At 48.9% G+C, this 21225-nt stretch overlaps 4 protein-coding genes across 4 annotated transcripts; 1 reads left to right on the top strand and 3 right to left on the bottom strand.

The window, feature by feature from the left end:
• Positions 1-4052: 4052 nt before the first annotated feature.
• Z518_03973 (uncharacterized protein) lies at positions 4053-4589 on the top strand (the record flags this gene model as incomplete). Its single annotated transcript, XM_013417681.1, has 2 exons — positions 4053-4213; positions 4304-4589. 2 exons carry the CDS (start codon positions 4053-4055, stop codon positions 4587-4589), a joined length of 447 nt encoding a protein of 148 aa, XP_013273135.1.
• A 3291-nt stretch (positions 4590-7880) lies between these two features.
• Positions 7881-11337, bottom strand: Z518_03972 (uncharacterized protein; the record flags this gene model as incomplete). Its single annotated transcript, XM_013417680.1, has 2 exons — positions 7881-8769; positions 8966-11337. The coding sequence occupies 2 exons, from the start codon at positions 11335-11337 to the stop codon at positions 7881-7883; spliced, it is 3261 nt and encodes a 1086-aa protein (XP_013273134.1).
• Positions 11338-14100: 2763 nt separating this feature from the next.
• Positions 14101-14919, bottom strand: Z518_03971 (uncharacterized protein; the record flags this gene model as incomplete). Its single annotated transcript, XM_013417679.1, has 1 exon — positions 14101-14919. One exon carries the CDS (start codon positions 14917-14919, stop codon positions 14101-14103), a length of 819 nt encoding a protein of 272 aa, XP_013273133.1.
• Positions 14920-20128: 5209 nt separating this feature from the next.
• Z518_03970 (uncharacterized protein) lies at positions 20129-21012 on the bottom strand (the record flags this gene model as incomplete). Its single annotated transcript, XM_013417678.1, has 3 exons — positions 20129-20673; positions 20726-20938; positions 21000-21012. 3 exons carry the CDS (start codon positions 21010-21012, stop codon positions 20129-20131), a joined length of 771 nt encoding a protein of 256 aa, XP_013273132.1.
• Between the last annotated feature and the right edge of the window lie 213 nt (positions 21013-21225).

Below are 21225 nucleotides of genomic sequence, written 5' to 3'. Positions count from 1 at the left end.
AACCCCCAGGCCGGATATCCGATATGACATCATTGGCTGCTTTTCCACTTTGGGCTGCGAGATCCATCTCAACTTCTTCTACTCTCGACAGACATGACACGTGGAAACAAACGATACTCCATGATAGATAAGCAACAACGGGATGAGTCAGTTCCAGGCCCAGTTCGCTCCTCTACTCTCCAAGGAAGGGGGCTTTCAGCTTCACACGGAACCCGTCGCCGATTGAGATATTGGCCGTGCAACCAGACCCGATTATCGGAATTCTTTTTTTTCACATGACCTGTCATTGGGATCCTTGATTCGCTCTTGTTAGATCTAGATGGGATCCGATAAACGCTGTAGACATCAGCATCCATTCCTGCTGTCTCTGTCAGACGATGACAAACCGAGAGATGGACGCAACAGATGCGACCACGAAGGGCTCCTGTTCAATGGTGGGTGGCGTTCGGTACTGTCAAAGGACGACAAAAAGGTATCGAGCTGCTCGATAAGCTCCGCCTGATGTTGCCTGTGATATACTGCACTGGGGATGCCTGTATAAAGATGATCGAAGTGGTAACAGCTCTGGAGGTGTTGGCTCACTCGTCGTCTGCCGGACATGGTCACGTGGAGTCAAAGAAACGGCCGAGATGTCTTCCAATTTTAGGCGCACGCTGACATGTAGAGTCGCTTCGAGGAAAAGAGATGCTCCACAGTTAAATGCTTCATGACCTCGATTACAGAGAATGACCCCCCGGAAAATTGAAAGGCCGTACATTGCCCGGGTCTGGTTTCGATCACAAGAAGCCAATTGTCCGTGAAATAAGAAACAATTAGGGAGTCTTTCCGGGCAAAAGGTCCTAGATCCCATCCTTGGCCAGGAATGGCATCCAGAGCATTTGACGCCGTCAGTTATCCCGTCCATTAAGGGGGCACCATTGTCGACAGAGGATTTCCACTAACTTATCTTCCGGAATTTCGGCCAGATGATTGCGTTAGATATGCCAAACTCTCGTACCGGTCGGTAAATTGCGACTTTCCGGTCCTAGGGCACTGCATCGACAACGAACCGGAAGGGCCAAAAAGGGAGTCAGCTTTAGAATGAGCCGGCGAAGCTACGGGATGTTATTGAAGGGAGTTGACTTATCATCTTAATGAACTTTTCGGATGGCTGGTACAGCCAATCACGGTATACGACAGGGGCAATTATGGTTGGTGCCCTGGTCACTTGGTGGAGGGTGTTTGGGCACTGGCGTTGAAAAAGACCCGTGCAGTAGTGCGACTTTGTCCGGGGACATTTGGCTTCGTCCTGGAGGGGGCCGGGCCCCCGCAGGCGAGAACGGCGAATCGAAGGGGGGTTTGTAGGCGAGAGGGGTGTGGATTTAGCGTGAGGAATGCTCAGGAAATGCAGTTCACACACTGCCACCGTTATTCCGTACTTCGGATTTCGTTCTTCCACACATACGAGCAGATAGAATGTGAAGGGGCATATGGGCCATGATCGCGAGGCATTAGGGTTTCGACGCCACGAGCGGGTAACGGTCAAGAGGAAACTGGAACACGCTGCTAGACGCGCAATTGGCTACCCAATACGTCATTCAACAAAACAATTTACCCAATGTGGATGATAACGAACGCTGGCTACGGACATCGAAAGCTGTCTCTTCCCTCTGGTACAGGATGACTCCCCCGGACAGAGAACATGTATCAGTATGCCTATGTCCTGTGTTGATCAATCTGCCCATCATCCATCATCCAGACGGGAAGCAAGCCGATTATACCGACTGTTCCTTCAACCCTTCGAGTTTCCTCAATAATGTGCTCCCTTCCGCATGCTTTGAATCCACGAAACATCAAGATGCTGCTTTCCAAATTGGATGACTCATTCTATAAGATGTGCGGGGATATTCTTCATGCTGGTTTGGTTCAAGCGTCCGACAGTCATTTACTTCCAAAGGTTTGTAGAGATTGTCCTCAAGGCGGAGGATATTGGTTCAGGTACCTGTCAGGTTTTTTATTCCCAAGTTGTTCCCAATGAATGTCAGATATTTTCTTCAAGAAAGAATTTGGTTCAGGCGTCGGTAACGGTTCAATCTCAAAAGTTGGGTCAGATTTCCTTCAAGGAGGAGTACTTCCAGACTTTGAAATATTTTCTTCTAGGAGGAGTCTGGGCTAGGCACCCGTCAAATTTTTTTTTATTTCCAAAAGATGTAGTAAGGGAATACACAGTGGAGGGATGGAGACACATAAAATGGGCTCTTCTCCCTGTTTGTTTCTCGTTTGTATTCTTCACCGCGACAGCTCCAGGACACTCACTACACACAACACGCAACGTTTTGAACCAGTCATAAACATGAGTTTCTGTTGCTTCTGTCGCAACAATTCCAAATATGACGAGAACAGGATCCTCCAAGCGTGGTGGCAGCGCGGAAAATGATCCACGATGCATGCTTGGACAATCAACAATGCGGTGAGGGTCGCTCTCGAGGTCTACTCGTTTACAAGACAACACTCGCCGTCCACAATTGGCACCCACTCGACACGCAACAGCAACCAACAGCAACAGCAACAACACCGCTGTGTCAATGAGCTCTGCTCCAAGGGATTGGAATGGTTCATCCTGGCATTGAAAGATGAGAAATGGGAGGCTGGAAATACTTGTCCATTTGGAAAGTGAGAGCAGTCTGGAAGATGAGAATTGGGAGATAGGGAACTCGTGTTCATTTCGACATGCGGGAATCTGTCCAAAGGGACTGGAGTTTTTGATGGAACAGATAGGACTGAGAGGACCCGTGGGGGAAAACTTGTTCATTTTGAAAATTTGGGAGGCCTGGGAAACCAACCATTTTTCCGTCTGATAAGAGCAAGACCTATCTGAGATGCAATCAATAGTTCATTGAAACTCTGGGTGTGCTGATCGATAATTTTCAGGGATGCTCCCTCCTAATCATAAGCATCCGGGTCTCCCCGGTGTGCCTAAACATAGCTCTTCAGCAGGCGTCTTTTTTTTTGACCCTGTACGTCACTTCCAGTCCGGGCGACCACGCGAGAAACAAAGCAACAATTGTTCAATTGACGTCCCTGACAGAAACAATTCGTGTTCTCCATCAAGCTGTCAGTTTGGAGTTTCTAGAGCCGCCATAGCATTCCCGTGGATATTCGATCGATACCTAGGTATGCAGCTTCTGCTTGGCGGGGAGTATGCTCGACAACGGGGAGTGCCTGTGGGCGTGAACCGACCAAAGTTCCCGTGAACTCTCGCTCGGACCTTTTTGGACTCGGTATGAAATCATCACCGTGCAAAGAACCCTGAGTTGATCGTCCCCGCAATCTGGAAAATCATTCCCTCCTGCAGAGAAACAGAAACACTACAAAAGTTGTTAGTTGAACCTCAAGAATCTTCTGCGGGATTTTTCGTTGCTTCGTACCCGCAATTGCAAAGGTTCTTGAAGTTGCTCTCTCCGACTCGAATCGTTGGCATAGCTGTGGAGGCACTCGGGCTCTGGATTTGCATGGTTGCCAGCTCCGTCAGACAGATGAGATTGAGAAAGCGGACTTTGGTGAGACGTGTAAGACTTGTAGATTTATCCGGAGAGTCTGGCGTAAGACCCATAGAGTACTGGCTATGTGTACGGTAAGAATATAGCAGAACAGTCGTCATTTGGAAAATCCAGTGGACTGGCAAGCACCTCGCAGCGGGCGAGGGACGGAGTCGGCACCCTGCCTGCGTCAACCTTGGATTTTTCATTCCCTACACTGCAAATCACCGCAAATCACCGCACACACCAGCAACCACCTCACGTAGGAATTCATAGTTGTCGCCATCATTCGAATCTGTTATTCAAGTGGTCTGTGATTGCACTGAATCTAGTCATCTACATCTATTCCGCGAGAATCTTCACCGTCCTACCAGGAAGCGAGGCAACTTGCGGTTCCCAACCGAACGAAAGACGTCACCAGCACGTTCGTCTTTTTGCGCGAACAGCGCAACCATGAGGTACGAGCATCTTCTTGTTCCAAAATTCTGCCATCGTGCCTTCAGCTCATTCCTGTTCTCTATCGTTTCGCTCGATATGGGCACGACCACTGCCAGTCATACCAGCGATGACTGGCGAACTGATCCGGACCAGAGTCCACCCGAAGAGCATAACGCTGGCCACGCCCCAGGACTGCGCTTCGATGTCAGTAGGGAAGACGTCGTTCAACATGTGTCATTCACCGGAGCCAATTCCGCGTAGTTGTGCTTTGTATATGTTGTACAGTTACATGACATGGCCACGACGTGCTTCTGATTCTCAGCTTGCTAACCACGCAGAACCAATAGTTCCACACGAAGCAGTGACTCGCTTGAGTCTGTCCGAGCACCCTTTTCTGTCGATTCGGTCGGAGCCAGCTCCAGCACCTCCTCTTACTTGTCTTCCTCTTCATCCCCAAGAGACATGGGTGTCTCAGGCTTCGCTCTGGAGCGGATGCTGGCTGAAGCTCGGATCGATGCCCCGTATTGGAAAGGGCAATTGGTCAAAGAGCGAAGAAAGGAGCATTTCGCAAGGGTGGCCGTCATTCTCGGCGACGTGCAGACGGCATTCAACAAGGCCGCTCCACGTCGATAAGGAAGAGGTGGACTGAGGCGGGAGGTGTCCTTATATACAGGTGAGTATACATCTGGAAAACAAATGAAAATGTTAGTCCTCTGACAATGGATGGTGCCAGACATTCGTTTCTTTGACTTTCTTTTGTTCACATCGTCTGGCGTACTGGGCGTTATGACATAATGGGGCATGTGGGAGCAGACCGGCAACAGAGAACACTCATTCCATCAGACGGTAACATGCACTAAATCCCATCATCTTTCAGGGGCGCCGATACCAATCGGCGTCCCCCACCTGCTGTGCCATGGGTAAAGCCAGGCATCGCTCAACGCAGGCAACTTCTGGAACAATAGGATGATCCGATCCGGTCTTGGCGAAGAAAATTTGCAACCTTTGAAACTCCACCGGGGGGGGCCAAAACAGGCAGAGGGCCAGAGAAGGCAACCATAATCGATCGAAAAAGGCGGACATAACATATTGAGCCGCGACAGCCTCATGGGAAATTGGATCAGGTGCTTTGAATTTGGAACCAGGACAATCTCCAGCACAATCAAAGCATCAATCTCCGAATTCGAACCGCTTAAGAAGGCATTTTCACAATCATTAAAGCACCAGGACAGGTGGCCAGAACATCCCAAGGTCGACCCCAAAAGAGCGGCGGGCAGAAGTGCATCGAGCCGTGAGCGGAAGCAAAAGGCCTACGATGTCGATCATGGTGACAGCGACGGCTTTTGCATTTCCTCACGGTTCTCGAGAGGTGAGCGAAAATAAGCAAAGGGAACCAACGGCGCTGAAGACTTCTTATGTGAAACGGACCGCAGGAGGAAAATCCGGTGGGAAATTGCAACCCTGCATGATGGGTGCCGGACACCTTCAGGCCGGTCCTTAAAATTCCTGGATAACCAGTTGGAGCAACGCGGCACCACTCGCTCAAGGGCAGCCTTACCCTCTACGGTTTAGCCAATGTATAATCGCAACCGCCATTACCAGGTCAGGCTGGTCATCATGGCTCGGATTTCAACGCACGGTGCCACCGCGCTTTATGCTCAAAATGTTGGGGCCAGCCGGTTGCGGCTAGAAAACTTTCAGGATCTCATACCCCCGTGATTGTGGGCCCGAAATTCGAGTTTCCAGTACATATCGTTACTGAGAACATCATAACGGCGATGGCAAAAGATTCTGGATCTGTGAGATATCCTGAAGGATTGAAGCTTCTTCTACAAATGAGCTTTGATCAAGAAGGATCCTCTGGACACGGCGTGGCGCGGGCAAGCACGGCCACCTTTTACAAGCCTGTCCTTGTTCAGTCAATAGTAGAATGCACATGCCTTGTCCTTGAAAGGATCTCGGGATTGATCCATCAAAAAGTGAGAAATATTCGGCTCAGAAGCTGGCTTCCGTCATTTCTCCCATATCCACTTATGCATCCAAGCCGACCTCAATCCAATCGTCAAGTCAGAAATGCAAAATGGTCGCGTATTGGCTACATTGCCATACTTCATGATGCCTGACGGAATCATCGCTGTATCGGAGAAACGAGGCAAGAGATCAGAAAACGACGACCACTGTGTGTTTCCACACTGACACTATCCTCAATTGATCATGGAAGTCGAGTTCGTCCGCCTATCCTATTTTTGCCCGGCGTATTCCATTCGCTGTTGTTGTTGTTGTTGTTCCTTCTGTGGGATGATTGTTCAACGATGATTCATTGATGCACTGTGTCGTAAGCATCAATGCAGCCTTCGAACACAATCGAAAACAATCACGAACTAATTTCCAAAAGAAAAAAGCTCCAGAAATTTTCAAATTCATTTGATCCTAGAACAACTTTTTTGTTGAATCCACTGATCAGGTCCTGATACGGAATCATTTTATTGAGGCGGTGATGATTCAATGATCCAAGTCTCCGTCTGTCATTACTACACGATTGAGTCACGAACGAATCAATTCGAACTTTGAATTCGGTTTTCGTATGGACAAACGATACGGTGGGATGAATAATGGATGACACGATGATAATTGAAATCATGAAGACGAAAAGGGAAGTTGTCAGCGCTTTTAATGGTCGGCATTGAATAGTGCCCGACTTAACAGAGTCCGAACTGGAGATGAAAGGATTTGGCACCTTCATTTATCTTAGATATTTATTATTTTTTCGTCATTTTAGTTGAGATATTCGATTGGGCAAAGAGGCGCATAATAAGCGTTGAGCAGCGGAAACCAGCAGGATACTGACTGGTCAATTCTGAAGATTAGGGGAAAGAGCATGGAGCTACGAGAGAGGAGTGCAATACATATCTGCTTTTATAAGATTCGAAGCTTCTTCGATGCTTACAGCTAAACCATCTTAAATGGCCATATGTAGATTGGCAAATCCTGAAACATATTGACATTCGCGATTCAGCGAAATCGTTTCTAATTGTTTGGTTAATGAATGCACGCGCATGAATCTGAATTTATTCTACCGAGAACTGTGGGCGAAGAGCTGAAAGCAGTGCAACGAAAATGGGATTTCTAGTCGTCATTCTACGTCGATCATATGGTATCGAAACGCATCCAACGACAGTAATGTCGTCGTCGGCAGAAAGAAACCATATCAGAGTCCAACAGAAGAGAGACATGCTGGAATGGGATTGAGGTTGACCTGACACTGCAATGTCAATGATTCCTGGTCTGGCTTTGACGTGAAGTGACACGGCAAAATGACTCGTCAATTCTTTGCCTGTACGGCGACTCTCTCGCCTGGCTGCAGCCTGCATGCCAGGTAGCCAATCAGGCAGACTCCGTTTAAGTACAAAGAGGGCGCAGAGAGCTTCAGGTTGGGCGGGCGCGTACAGGATGCATGCATCGCCAAGGGGATTCAATTTATACAACCGGCTGTGCCGCGTGCGCTTCCTGTAACGTCGGCTCGTATCGAGTTGGGTGACGCCCGAAAATGCGTTTCAGACTTCAGCCTGAACAAAAAGTCAGGCGTAACTGCAATGTGGGTAGCCAAAATACGGAAGGAGAGGTGGGAGGATAATCGGAGGTCCAAAATCCAGCCCTACGAGTGTGGCAGAGTTTCTTGCACCCTTTTTGATAAGATCAGCCTGATAGTGGTTGCGAAATTGCGTGCTGTTTCGTGGACAAAGTTTTAGCGTTTCTTTTTTGGGCGGGGGGGCCACGCGTTTTCTTCAGTTATATCAATCTATTGTGGTGTTTTCTTTTGTGTTTCTCTCTTTCATAACTCGTACTCGTAACATCCGCCATGATTCACTCCTTCATCATTCGTTCAACGTCTCTATTCATTCAAACTCGTTGTCCGCCATTGTCCTAATGCATATTCTTCAAGTGCTCCACAAGAGCCTGAACTTGTTCTCTGACTTCGTCGGTCAGCTGATCTTGGGGCTCGCCGAGGACGTTCATCATGATGGATGCGAGTTTCGGGGTGAGTTGTTGCACTGTAGGTTCTTGGTCACGGTAGAGCTGCACGATCATCTTCCACACTGGTTCGTTCTCTTGGTAGTCGTCTTTTAGAGGGAGGATTCCGCTGTCGACAAGAGCAGGAAGGACCTGAGACACTGGGACTTTATCCTTGTGCTTGAGGATCAAGCGGGACACACAACCTGCGGCATTGTCCGTGCAACGTGCTTCAGTGATATGAAGAACCGATTCTAGTTTCTGCAGAATCTGGGGGTACGCCTTCAAGACAGTGGCATCATCGTTTGATTTCTCGACGAGACGACCAATTGCGTAGGCGGCGTTTGACTTGGTTTGTGGATCCTCATCACCAAGACGCTTGAGGAGCACAGTCATCATCTGTGACGTGTACGGAGTGACTGCGCCTTCCATGCCCGTGATGATCTCAGCAAGAACTCCGCAGGCAGAAGCCCGGCCGAGAGATTCTCCACCACTTGCGTAGCGAAGGACTTGTTTCTCGAAGATTTTCCACAATTCGCCGAAGCTGGGACCGAGAGCCGCAGCGAGGCCAGAGATGACATCCATGGCACTATCGACAACGAGCCATTCAAGTTCTGTAGATTCCATATCTTCCTCATCCAATGCTTCTTCTCCCATGTCAATTTGACATGCATGTTTCTTCGTTATGAGATCGGTGACGGTCTGAACGATCTTTGTCAGGACATCAGGGTAGGAGAGGAGGCCAGGTCCGGTCATTTTGAGATTTTCTGATAGAGCTCTCGATATCTCTGAGACAGTCGCACTATTTTTCAAAGTCAGCAGTAATTTCCAAACCAAAGTTCGACGTAAGGTTGACGAAAACGTCTCCAATTCAGAGGGTTGAAGATCGCGTTCGCTTCATCCACGATTTCGTGTCGGAGTGAGCTGGGATTAACGAAAGGTATATCATCACGATAGCGGACTTCTGTCTTGGGAGGAAAAGAAATATAAAAACTCACGTGTCTTCTTCTTCAGGCCAGACATTCAATGTCGCAGTCATCAGAACTTCTCCAAATTTCTTCAACTCTGGTGAGAGTTCGATCTGGAGTGGAAGGCCCGGCTTCCATTTCTGCAGCCGACCAGATTCTTCAGCTATGTCGTAGAGTGCAGCATATGCTCGATGCAAAGTGCTGATCGTCGCTTTTCGAACATTCTCATAAGTGTGTTCGGCCAGAGGAAGCAGCTTCTCGACCGTCTTTTCGAAGTAGGGAAGAAAAGCGGTCTTGGTGTGGGAGACAACATCACCAATGACTTCAATTGCAATCTCTTTCTCGAGTGCAATTGGCGTGACGGTGGCAAGATCACCCCAATCACTATCATCTTCGCCGTCAATCTCGACATCCTCAATGGTACCGTCTTCCGCCTCCTCGTCGCTATCGGCGGCCGCAACCTTGACCTTCTGTCCGGCGATTGTGACCTCTTTTCCAAGAAGATCCTTGGCACTGTCCCCCAGCGCAACCTCCAGGTCGGCTTCTTCTTGGTCAATACATTCGAAAAGGCCCTGCACAACACCACCCAGGAAAGGGGCAAAGTCCTCTTCGTAGACCTTTGCAAGAGATCCCCAGAGGATGTACGTACTTTCTTTGAGTCTCGAGTGTTCAAGATGAAGCGCTTGTTCGCTGGTTTGCATGAGTGGTCGCACATAGTCCTTGAACTCGGCAGCACCAACGGCGACAGCCATTTCTCCCATCGCATCCGTACAACTAGCCCGAAGGTCCAGTTCTTCGTCACCCTCTTTCTTTGTGATGTATTCCTGCATAGCATTCATGGAGTTGCTGAGATAAGGCAGGAAGGGGCCCTCCACAGTCGACGCCAATGAGCCTAGTGCGCCTGCCGCCAAAGCTTTGATCTTGAAATCGGGATGGCGGAAGAGTTTCTGAAGGAGAGGCGCCAATTCGTCCAAGTATTGCAGGGCCTCTTCAGCATCCATGCCGCCGACGACTGCATCGATGGCACTAGTTCCAGACTTCATGATATCGACAGCTGGTCCCTTCTCCTCCCCCTTGTAGGCATTCATTGCGGCCGTAAGGTTTTTGACCAGTAACGGCATCAACTTCTCGTGCTGTTTGGTGACGTCTTCTGGCATGTCATCGGCAAGCCGAGCAGTCGTCTGTAGAGCGGCCTGTCGAACCGTGACCTCTGGATCTCCCAAGAGTGTAAAAAGGATAGGCATGACCGAGTGGAGCTGAGTGCTAAGGAAGTCCGGCGCGCCTTCGACGGCCATACCAAGAGCTAAGATACCAGCCTGGCGGTTCTTGTGGTTTGGGCTCCGGGAATATTGGGGCAAGGCATCGAGTAATGGCACAACGACTTGACTGGCGGGAAGACTTTGAGCCATAGTATCAATCAACCCCAATGCTGATCGGGCAGGGGTGATCTCGTCATCGTCGGCAGAAGCCTCATCGATCTCGGTGACGATCTGTAGCATGCTCTTGGTCAATGGTTCACCCATCTTGGCACCTTGAATTCGCAGCCGCCGATAGATAACACACTGCATCAGGAAACTGATGGCTTGAGTTCTTGTGTCATCTGCCATGTTGGTATTTGTAGCAATTTCATTCATGAAGCCGACAAGCTCTTGGAAGTGTTTTGACATAAGTTGGTATTCGGCGGTCAGGAGCGTATTGAAGACTTCGAAAGTGAGCATAATCTCATCTTCCTTACCATTGTCAATGGTGTCCTTCAAGACGGCGACCATGGATGGGAATAGGTTCTGGAATGCCTTGGTCGAGGCTTGGTCCTCTTCTGCATCGACGACAAGAGCCATCTTTGATATGGCCAACATTGTATTGACTCGGACTTCCAAACTCTCTGGATCTTTGATTGTCTTGCCGAACAATGCAAATAGCTCTTTAAATTTGGAGCTGAAGCCATCACCCATGGTCTCAAGAATGCTGTAAAGGACGTAGACACCAACCGCACGCTCGGAGGCTTTGGAGCTTGTGGCCGCCTGTTGCAGCAGGCCTGGCAATTCGGGCCATTCGCCATCTTCAAGATCGATCTTTGCAATAGCGCTAATCAGGCGGGAAGACGAGTGCCGGACGAGGGAGGAAGATTCAGAGAGGGTAGCTTGAAAAAGTTGGCTTCTTGCATGTTGACGTTGTTCGTTGGGGATCTTCGTCCAGTGTTTGGAGACTAAGGATTTGGCTTGGGTGGCCGCAAGTTGTTTGAGGTCTGCATTGTCGTGGGAGATTATGAGTTGGATGAGGAAAAGGAGAGATTCTGGTTGCTTGTAGAATTCATTTTGCAGGACGCTTGTGGCAGTCTTGACATTGCCCTTCTTTGGATCAAGGACAATGGTAAGCTGTTCAAGGAATTTCTGTTGATCCATGGGGTGCGGGCAAAACTGCGCCGCAGTATGCCGCCTTAGTAGAACTACAACAATAGAGAGAGGGCGAACTGTATCTGACGAAGATAGGCGTGAACGATGACTGACAATAATTACCGAGCCTTCAGAACCCTGCAAAACGAATTCATAACAAAGTAAGGGCAAGGATTTTGTCGCCGTGTAAGTGCTTGGAAGGAAAAAATTTAAGGCTCCAATAGAGGGTAGCCAACTAGTTGTTTTGCGACCTTATCGATGCTATCTCACGTGAGAAGTGAAATACCTCTTGCACGTGGTGGATCACGTGCAACCTCAGCCTTGCTCGACTCGCTCACCTCCCCGATTACTCCCTCCAGCCTCTGCTGAGCTTCGATCTTTACACCACCTCTTATCCACAAAAGGCATCTCATGAAAAGCTTGCCATCTCCTGGCTACCTGTATATTCTGTCCCCAATTTTTTTTTTTTTTTCCCCTCGCCCGTCAAGCCCGCGCTCGTACGCTTGGAGAGGACTTGGCCATATCCTGTGCAGTTTCAAGGAATAGCCCTTCAGCCGAATACGTATCCGGGTGAGGCTGAGCAAAGTCGTCCGGTTCAGATGATCTTGAACCTAAATTTTCAACCTCAGCGATCACAATAACAACATCCAGACCCTTCACTCTTCATATTCTCTGGCTAATCGCCGATATATGTCAAGATCAGCTCCATGGAGATGGCCCTTCGGAGGTAGTGTTCCTCAGAAGGTAGCGAGGAGACATGAAGCATCCCCCAGCCACGGCAGTTGAATTTGACAGACTCCTTCATGCCGTAGAGTACTGTTCCATTTACATTCAACAGACCTATTTGAACAGGCCCTATCCCCATCCAATGGCGTCAAAGTTGATGAATGCAACAGCTTAGCCGGTGTATATGGGCAACACTCCCGAAGGTATCCCTTGCTGGCCCGGAGGATGCGTCCGTGAATCAATCTTTGTTTGCTCCGGGCTCCCGTAATGCCATTACTTGCAAATTGCCCACTTCTTTGATCTCCTCCAGAATTTCCTTTGTGTTCCATTTAGCCTTTCTACATTCTAATAAATAGCAGAATCGATTACCATCAATCCAAAATCTCACAGTAATTGCGAACACATGATTATGACAGATAAAGTCTTCAGAAAAGTGCTTTGTCATGTCTCAACCTTTGGCACCACGATCTGCCCAAGGAGGCGATGGCGCTATGGACGTTCCGCCTACACAACGGCTTTGAAAGATTTCCACAGCTTGTGGAGCGAGCAAACAGGGAAAGTCAAGAGTGTGCTCCAACAATGCGTCCGCGACAATTGCTGACAACGATGCAGTGCGCTGGAGGTGACCCTTGCGAAGCGTGCGTGACGAGAAACAGCGGCCTCTATGTATACGACGCCCAGTTCTGACCAACGCCGAAAATCCCCAAGTCAGAGAGATGTTCAACTCGCAGACGTGCGGCTCCAGTTCGACAGATGCAGACAGCTTCTTGGAGGAAGAATTGCCACCGTCAGGGCTGGTGATTCAACGCAAAGGGTGATCTCATGTGTGTCATATGCTCAGTTACGACCTTTCGCAGATTAGCAGTGCATGTGCGGAATGAATGTGGATCGAATTCTGCGAGTCAACAAGCCTACAACCAGGTCAATTTCACAATAGATAGGCTATGAGACTTGCCTTCGCCGGAACAGGTGCTAGATCCATCGCCATTTTCGGAATATCAGACACATTTAGGACTTTTGAAAGACAGAATCCACCAGCGAGGCTGGCACCAACATGTTGCAAAGTGAAACCTTTCCCAGACCGGCAATGGCAGTGACGAACATAGATATGTCAGAATACATGCAACTACATTGCGAAAGCTCAAAGAGTCTTGGGAAGAAATAGAGATATACTTTGAAATAGGCGAAGCAATCCAGAGCAGGCGACAGGACTGCGAACCTGGAACGTTAACACAACTATTTTCCTTCGTGTCTTCTACTTTTTTCTCGCGAAAGCCAGGTTGAAGTCAACACATGGACTTTTTCGACCGCAAAAGGAGAACTTCAGAAAATGGGCAAATGGCTTCGAGAAGGAGTATTTGTTTGTGCTTCCTTCAAACATCAGCAGAAGATCCAACGTCGCTCAGGTTGGCTCTGACCAACTGAAATCAAAGTCCTAAAACTCGATGACAGAATCCTAGACGAAGCGAGCAAAGTGATCACTCCACAGTCCCGGTTTTGTGTTCCTTAACACAGGGGGGTGCTCAACAAGCTAGTACAATGCGTCGTGGCATCCCGTTGAGGTGGTCTGCCAATCTGAAGGAAATGAAACTATTCTCTAGCAGGCACCATGGCATCTTTCGGCCACAAGTGGTTGGTGCTCTCCAACGCATGCTTGAGTGGAAGAGTGACCTTATGCCCATTTCATCCCGTCTTCTCCAACCATTGTTGCGTGCCATGAATCGGAATGGCCAGGTTTCTTCTCTAGTAGAGAGCTTTTCTGACCAGAGTATATGGAGAGGCGTGCTCCGGTCTTCAGCCTCTACCAAACAACACCCCCAATTTGAGCCGTTGCGGGCCCTTGGGCTCAGTCCAGTTACTAAGATCCTACCGTGTTCGAAATTTTGGATGAAATTCTTCTCTCTTTTTTTAGGGGTGGGGGGAGGATTTCTCTTCATATTTGGTTGCGTTTCCCAAAAAGAGAATGGATTCGCCCTTGACTGTGTACTTGGGTAAGTTCTATCCACTTCCAGGCAACTATGTCTGATTCTCACACAAGGGAAGCGTCTAGCTAGGGTAAGGAGATAGGACCATCCTCTTGCCTTGCATTCCGACTCCAAGACCGATTTCATCTTCATCCATCTCCATCACAATCGCAACATCCGTGACCTTCCCACCATTAAACCCACCCCCAGTAAACGGACAACTGCTCACCGCACAAACAGCATCGATTTCCGCCTTCATCTCGATGTAATCACCCGGCTTTGAACAGTTCAGCGCTTTCAATGCATAATATGGTGTGTTCTGGAACGTATTGAACGGATCGATTACCTCGCTCCAATGCTTCATGCCCCAGGGTGCCATGGCCTCAGCAATGTTGGTCGCGCATGATCTGTGGTCGGGCTGTTGCTGGCGAGCATAAAATCCCGGATTGCACGCCATGTAAAGCAAGTCGTGCGTCTTGACCGTGTCGGCCACGAGTGTAAACATGCGCCTGTCACGGTTCGTGTACAGAGCTTCGCCTACCTTTGGCGGGGCTGACCCTCCCAACGCATACCGCGTATAACTCGTGGAGAAGTGCTCCGGGTTGGTGGCTGGAGAGTAAGGCAGCGTCCAAGCCATGAAGTCGACTACTTGTTGTCCGTGAAGATCAACGATTCGGAAATGGGAGGACGCTTTCACTTCAAACGCGAAACCGTGGGCTGCAGGAACAATGTGCGTTTTGAGCTTGGAGCGCGGTTGCAGCTTCAGGAGAGTTTGCCAGCTCAGCGAAGACTGCGAACCAGATGTATCGCCTCTGCATGGGCTCTTATCGAATGTCACAGATCGATGGACTGAAGGATCCCTTTCGGTAACTCTTTTCTGGTCGTGAATCTTTCGGGTCATCTTAGCTTCAATGTACCGAAATCCTCTTGGGATTGTATAGCTGCAGATGAGGGCAGAGATGAACCGATCGCCAAAGACACTTGGCTGAGGGTGCCTCAGAGAAGTCGTTTTCTTGGAGTCAATCAGGCGAGTTTTCAGTCTACCGGTCCATCATTGTTTGAGGTAGCAGCAGAGAAGGTTTTATCACGAAGAAGTTTAACCTCCGGTCACAGCGGTGTATGGCCTTCGGATATGTCCGCCGGAGCCAATGAGGACTTCTTCCTCCTTCAAGGCACTCGAACGAAGGGTTCATACTATTTCTTTAAAGCTGACACCTAGTAATGTCAGAATTATACATGGTTCGAGTGGCTGTGTTGTCAAATAGATCAAATTTGGTGCTCTGAGGGTCGCTGTAGCCAGTACCTCGTCGTGCGTTTATATGAAGTATCTAGGGCACTCCCTTGCTTTGCCACCACCTTTCTGGGCTTTGAGGGACTGAGATATTGTCTTATCAGAAGCACATTAAATTCCAGTCTGGACCAATCTATAGAGGCCTCCTCGCCGGGGAATTATCGAGATGGTAATTACGGTGTTGCCGCCGTGAAGGATGGATGGGGGGTGGTTAGACACATCGAGAATCGCATATAATTTTCAACCAATCATAACAAGCCATCTGCGGAGTCACGTGGTGAAAGAGCAAGGCTTGCTTGCTGGCGGGGAAAAATTCAGCTGACAAAATTCCAGATGCTCTCCCCCCCCGCCGAGGATTAAGAAGCATCTGATCGTGTCCGGCACTCCTGTTTGAAGCAGTTTCGAACCAACAAAATATGGGAAGGCGTCAATTCAGCCGTGAGCAATCGAATACAACCTTACCATGAAACCCAAAACACTTAGGCGCACAACCTCTTCGGAATCCTGGACTTCTAAGTAGGCAAAGGGATGAGATATCCTTCGAATTGCCCTCAGCTTCAAGTGTAGGGCCGATGTGGTGCAGAGGCCCAGAAGGCTCTTGCAACAAACGATTCGATCCTTACCTTCGTTTGGAAACCCATTCTCCACAATAAAAATTCGGCCCTTTCCCCAGGAGTAAGGAGTAAGGCGTCAATGAGATGTCAACGATGTTGTCTCGTGGTGTAGAGCTAGTGCAAAGGCTACTCCAGCTGATTGCTGCATTTGAGGCGCCACACCAAAAGACTAGTAGGCGACAGCTAATCCCAGCCTAGGGGCAGTAGAGCCTCGCAATGCGAACATGTTTGATCCGAAACCATCTCCTGCATTCGGAACAGTCAATGGTTAAAATGTGGTTAGGCGTAATAGAGGTCATTCGGCCGCCAAAACCGAAAAAAAAAAAAAACAATACACGCCTTGAAGAATGAAATCCAAAGGCACTGCTGCCCCCTTTGTCCACTGAGTCTCCGAAACCAAACAATTTTCCTTGGCATGGGATACCATTTCCTATAAGCGTCGGTACGTAGGACAGAGCTGAAAAGAGTAGTCCGTAGGGCTGTGAGGCAACCCCATCTTGTACTCGCAACGGGCAACACCTTCAACCGCAAGCTGTAACTCCGGAAATAAAGAAGAATTTGACCAAAAGGATATCGAATTCCGACCAAAAGGAACTGGCCACAGCCTGAAGCTTAAGAGCTGTTCTAGAGGCTAATCATGGCATCTCGGACTTGGATTTTGAGTCGCTTCCCGGTGCATGGTTGTGGTTCCGGTTCAAAGACTCATTTGACTTTTGCCCGTGGTTCTTCTGCTGTTTTCCCTCGTCCTCGGACACCGAAATACTAGATGGCGGTGTTGATATTGGCTCTTCTGTCATCATGTCCATCAAAAACTGGTGGGACTGTCCAACACTACTAGAAAGAGAAGGAGGATACTCTGCATCAGAATGATCGTCAGACCGTCGTGACCTGCTCCCCGTACGTTGATCCGTCCCATTCGAACCTCTAACACTGTCACCAAGCAGAGGCTCATGACTGAAAGATGGAAAAAAGACGGAAGATCTTCTGTTGGGCTGGCCGTCCAGCTTCCATGACATCGCTATTTCCAGTAAGTACTCTGAGTTACTGGATGGTTTTCCATTTCCTTACCATTTGTTCTGTGGTCTTTGGTCGCATGGTTCGAGGATCCGTTGGGTGCATCCGGTTCCCCAACAGGTCGTTCCAAGGTCGACGTCGCGGAATCCGACGACGAATGTGACTCGTCATCTGTTGGCCTGTTTCTTTTTTTTTTTTTTTGTCAGCTCCGTATTTAATGTGGCAGGTAATGAGACCGAACTTTTCGTTGCCTCTCGCATCAAACTCCTCCTTTGCCTTGCCCACTTCTCCATCTGCCTGAATTCTCAGCGAATTCCGTGAGAGCCGAGACATTTTTAGATATTTGCAGAAAAGATGTTCTACGTCGAAAGAGCAGAAAGAGTCCTTAATATACCAGTATGCTAGTCAATACCAATTTCCGGTATTGCACCAGGACTTGTGCTCAGCTGAGTGAAAGTCATCTCTTCGGTCATCAACTCTTCTGTTTGATTATTTGCAGCTCGACTCGGAAGGGAACGAATAGTGCACTGAGCACCGCCGTCCGTTGGGTATCAAGCGGGCGAAGTCAGGAAATTTGTGTTTGGACATCTCAAACGTCAATGTTCGGTACTGGCTGCATCGAATAGACAAGGCAGCCTCGGATTTCCTGACATTTAGGAGGGGGGCGGAGCGAGTGTTTTGGGCTGGCTTTGTGAGTGAGCAATGATCCATGAAAACCACAAATGCCCGTCCAATTGATGGGGGTACTCTATCCTCTTAGCAATGATATAGAAAAATGAGGCGGATGACCTGCTTTGGTTGCCTTCCCTTGGACAGGGGTAGGTCTACTACTCTCCCAAGGTGAGGCGTGCAGCCACCAGAGATCCTGCTGGTTGGCAATCGAACAGCTGCGGAGAACATGGCTGAGTACGACTGACCAAGGAGCAGAAGAAACGGTGTGACGGTTTCCCTACGACATGAGGCGATATGGCTGAAAGGGAATCTCGAGGTCGGTGGTGATGATACTTGGTACCCCGGCCGAGAAACCAGCACAGGAATGGAGTATTGCTTTTGAAGCTCTCTGCACCTGCCGATCTCCGCCGCCTGCGCCGCCATATTCAGAGACTTCTTCTCTCTCACGATCAAATCCTTTCAGGTACATCGACATAATCGTCAGACTTGGCCCTTGGTGTTTCCAGTAGTCAGCAACACATGCATCGTTTGTCACAGTACTATCATCGCCGACGTCCTGTTGCGGTATGTGGCTGCCTTCAGAGTTTGCGACCCAAAAGTTGATGCGACAGCTTCTTTAACAATCACATTGTGGCCCTTGAAATGAACCACTCGAATCCCGTCGCTTGAGCTAGCTTCAAGATCACTGCAGGTTCAGTTTAATCCTGCAAAATCCTTCGTCCTCACTCACCTGACGGCGATATGCTGCGCCGCAAATGCATTGATACCCAACGAATCCGAACTCAAATCGCCTTCCTCCAAATGGACATTTCACAAAGCAGAAAGAGTCGGGAAAAGACCTGCTGATACCAAACATGTCAAAGGCTATCCAAGCTCTTTTTGTCTGTGTCACACCACCGACTGTCGGATTTGACCCTGTAACCCGTCTGCCTCGTTGAACTCGGTCTTACCCAGCCGTTCGTTCTGAATCTCAGATGTTTCCAGCTTGTCCAGAAGGTAAGCCAGTTAAATACCAGTCCTTGATACTGCCTTTTTTTGGGGGGGGGGGGGGGGGCTGAAGCTATCTCGCTTGTGCAGCATTCTTGTCTACCGAGTTTTGGAGGAGACATCGAGATATGAGGAGGACAAGCCCATCTCGCCACGGATACTCGCCAAATTTATTCTACGCTGATGCCGCATAGGTTTACCCGCTGTGATGCAGGATTTGATCGAGTTTTGTGCGGAACCCAATCATCGCTGAGTGATTGCCTGTACGTCAAATTAAGCTGGGAGTGTAAGTTTTCCTTTGCGTGGTTGGCCTACTTATTGAGGTCACCAGTTAGCTTTGAACATGTGGGTATCTGTGTGTTTCGAGGTTTACACCACTCGCGATTGAGATTTAGCAATTGGCTCAATGCAGTCTCTCCAAGTTTCTGGGTACTGCTAATTCGACAATGGCCAGACAATCTGGATCGCGGTCTAGGATCATTCAACTAGAATCGCAGGGGCCAATCCTTGTCGAAACCACAGCCGATCAACTGTGCTCCATAAACCATATAAACATTCACCGCAACGACAGAGATGTCTTCTTCTGTCCAGATTGGGTTGAGTGGATATTTTTTCACGACAACCAGTATCGCCGGTACATGGTGCTTCTCGAGTCACACCGCTTCTTCCACTTGCTAGACTTCCCCAGGAAAACGCAAGCTTTCATCCCGTATCATACGTGGAAACCTCAACCAATGGAATTGTTGATTGATCCGGGTTCCTTTGACTGCAAACTCCTTGGCCGCAGCCGGCTTGTCATCATCCGCATTTTGAGACCGCCTCCGCCAGAGGTCCGCGGGCCATGGAGTCAACATCCCATTGCGATTTGTGAGCTTCCTTGTGGGCCGCCATGAGCTCGGAGAGCCATCGACAACTGGTCGCACCACATGGATGGGAAAGTAAACTTAGAACTCGCACGCCCTTTTGGAAGCAATTGGAACGCCTTCCCTTCCTCCCGCCAATGCACTACCTCTCTTCGGGATCCGGAGACAGCTCGTTACTTGTTGATGACAGGGACGCCTCGGTGTTTTCTTCAATATCGTTAGTCAAAGCTCATGCTGTGTCTTGCGGGTCCATCTCTTGTCCCTCCTTTCTAACCGACGGACTATGGTCCTGGATCCCAGACCTGCTCGGAAAGTAGGTTCCATCTATCTGATCAGAGCCTTTACAGAGGTGAATGCAGGGTAACAGCTCCATTGATTCAAGTGCAAGGAAACATCATGCATGCGTAAACGCCTGGTCGAAGTTTTATGTTGTCTTGGCTATTCTATTAAGATGGTTATCCCATAGTCAGCCCCCGTCGATGTCTCCCTCTATTATGCCGACTTAGTATACAGGAGGCTGTCTATGTTTCCTGTGTGTGGTTTTGTGTTTATTTCCCACCCATGCCAGCCCGGGCCGAGTCATCTTTGTAACCATGTCTTTGTGGATACTGGAATGCAGTGCCCTTTTTTCACCGAAAGTCAGCCACAATACCGATTGCCGACATTGGATCAATCAGCTCCAAGCTCATCCTTGTTGTGATTGTCAAGTACCTCAAAATGAGAACCGGAGAGCTTGTGAGGAAGCCACATCAAGATATCATACGACTTCGTTCCAAGGACACAAAGGATGGTAACGAAAAATTGCCATAGAACTACGAAAAGGACGCCAATCCCCCAGGGTACGACGAACTTGATGAATTCGCTTGTCTGATACAAGTCATTTTGGGATTGGATGTAGTATTTTTCTTCGTCTCCGGTATCTTTCGACACTGGACCTGAAGAGTTCTCACTGGGTCCGCTTTTATTGCTCTCACTGTCTTCAGAAGAGAAGTTGACCTTCTTTCTTCCAACCTTCTCTTCTGCCTTTCCATTCTCTTGTCCAGACACGGATGGCGTTGTTGGAACTTCCGTTATCTCTTGAGCATGAGATATTGGATCCGTCGTGAGCTGGAGCACGGTGACGAGCTTGACCGGAGCGCTGTAGAGAGGAACCATCCGGAGCTTGAAGTTTTGGTGAATAGAGACATAGAGGAGTAAATTACCCCTGTCAAATGCTATCGTTCACTCAGTACAGTCATATTGGAGCACCGGCGTGAATTGACCAACCAATGCTGTCAACTGCCACATCAATATGAGGACTGAGAATCTTGTACCAGCGGTAGATCATTATAACGAGCCACACTGAACCAGCAAAGCTTCCGGTGCGGCAGAAGGGGTGGGTGAAAGATGCAGTGGGTGTGAAATATGTTACGATTGCTGCTCTCTGCACCTCTGGCGGAGCTGTGCAGAGTGTCTCAATGATGTGAGGAATCTCGGCCACTGGAGAGACGGTAGTTAGCGTATGGTCATATTGGTCGCCGAAGGGAAAGTAGAGATATACCAGGGTCATCCATAAGTTGATGATCCGAGATTCCAAGTATAAAGAGAAATATTGTCCAGCCGAGTTGTTTCTTGGAACTGGGTTGGATATGTCCTGAATGTTTGATGGATGGACCACTGGCAGGGCTGCCACCAGTAGCAGAAGTTACAAACTAGAGACGTGAAATCAGTCATTTACGAGCTCCTGCAGCTTTGGAACTGATCGTTCATTCTTGAGGAATACGAAT

Source organism: Rhinocladiella mackenziei (genome assembly GCF_000835555.1).
Source record: "Rhinocladiella mackenziei CBS 650.93 unplaced genomic scaffold supercont1.3, whole genome shotgun sequence".
Taxonomy (NCBI): domain Eukaryota; kingdom Fungi; phylum Ascomycota; class Eurotiomycetes; order Chaetothyriales; family Herpotrichiellaceae; genus Rhinocladiella; species Rhinocladiella mackenziei.
This window is presented reverse-complemented; position numbering and strand designations above follow the sequence as displayed.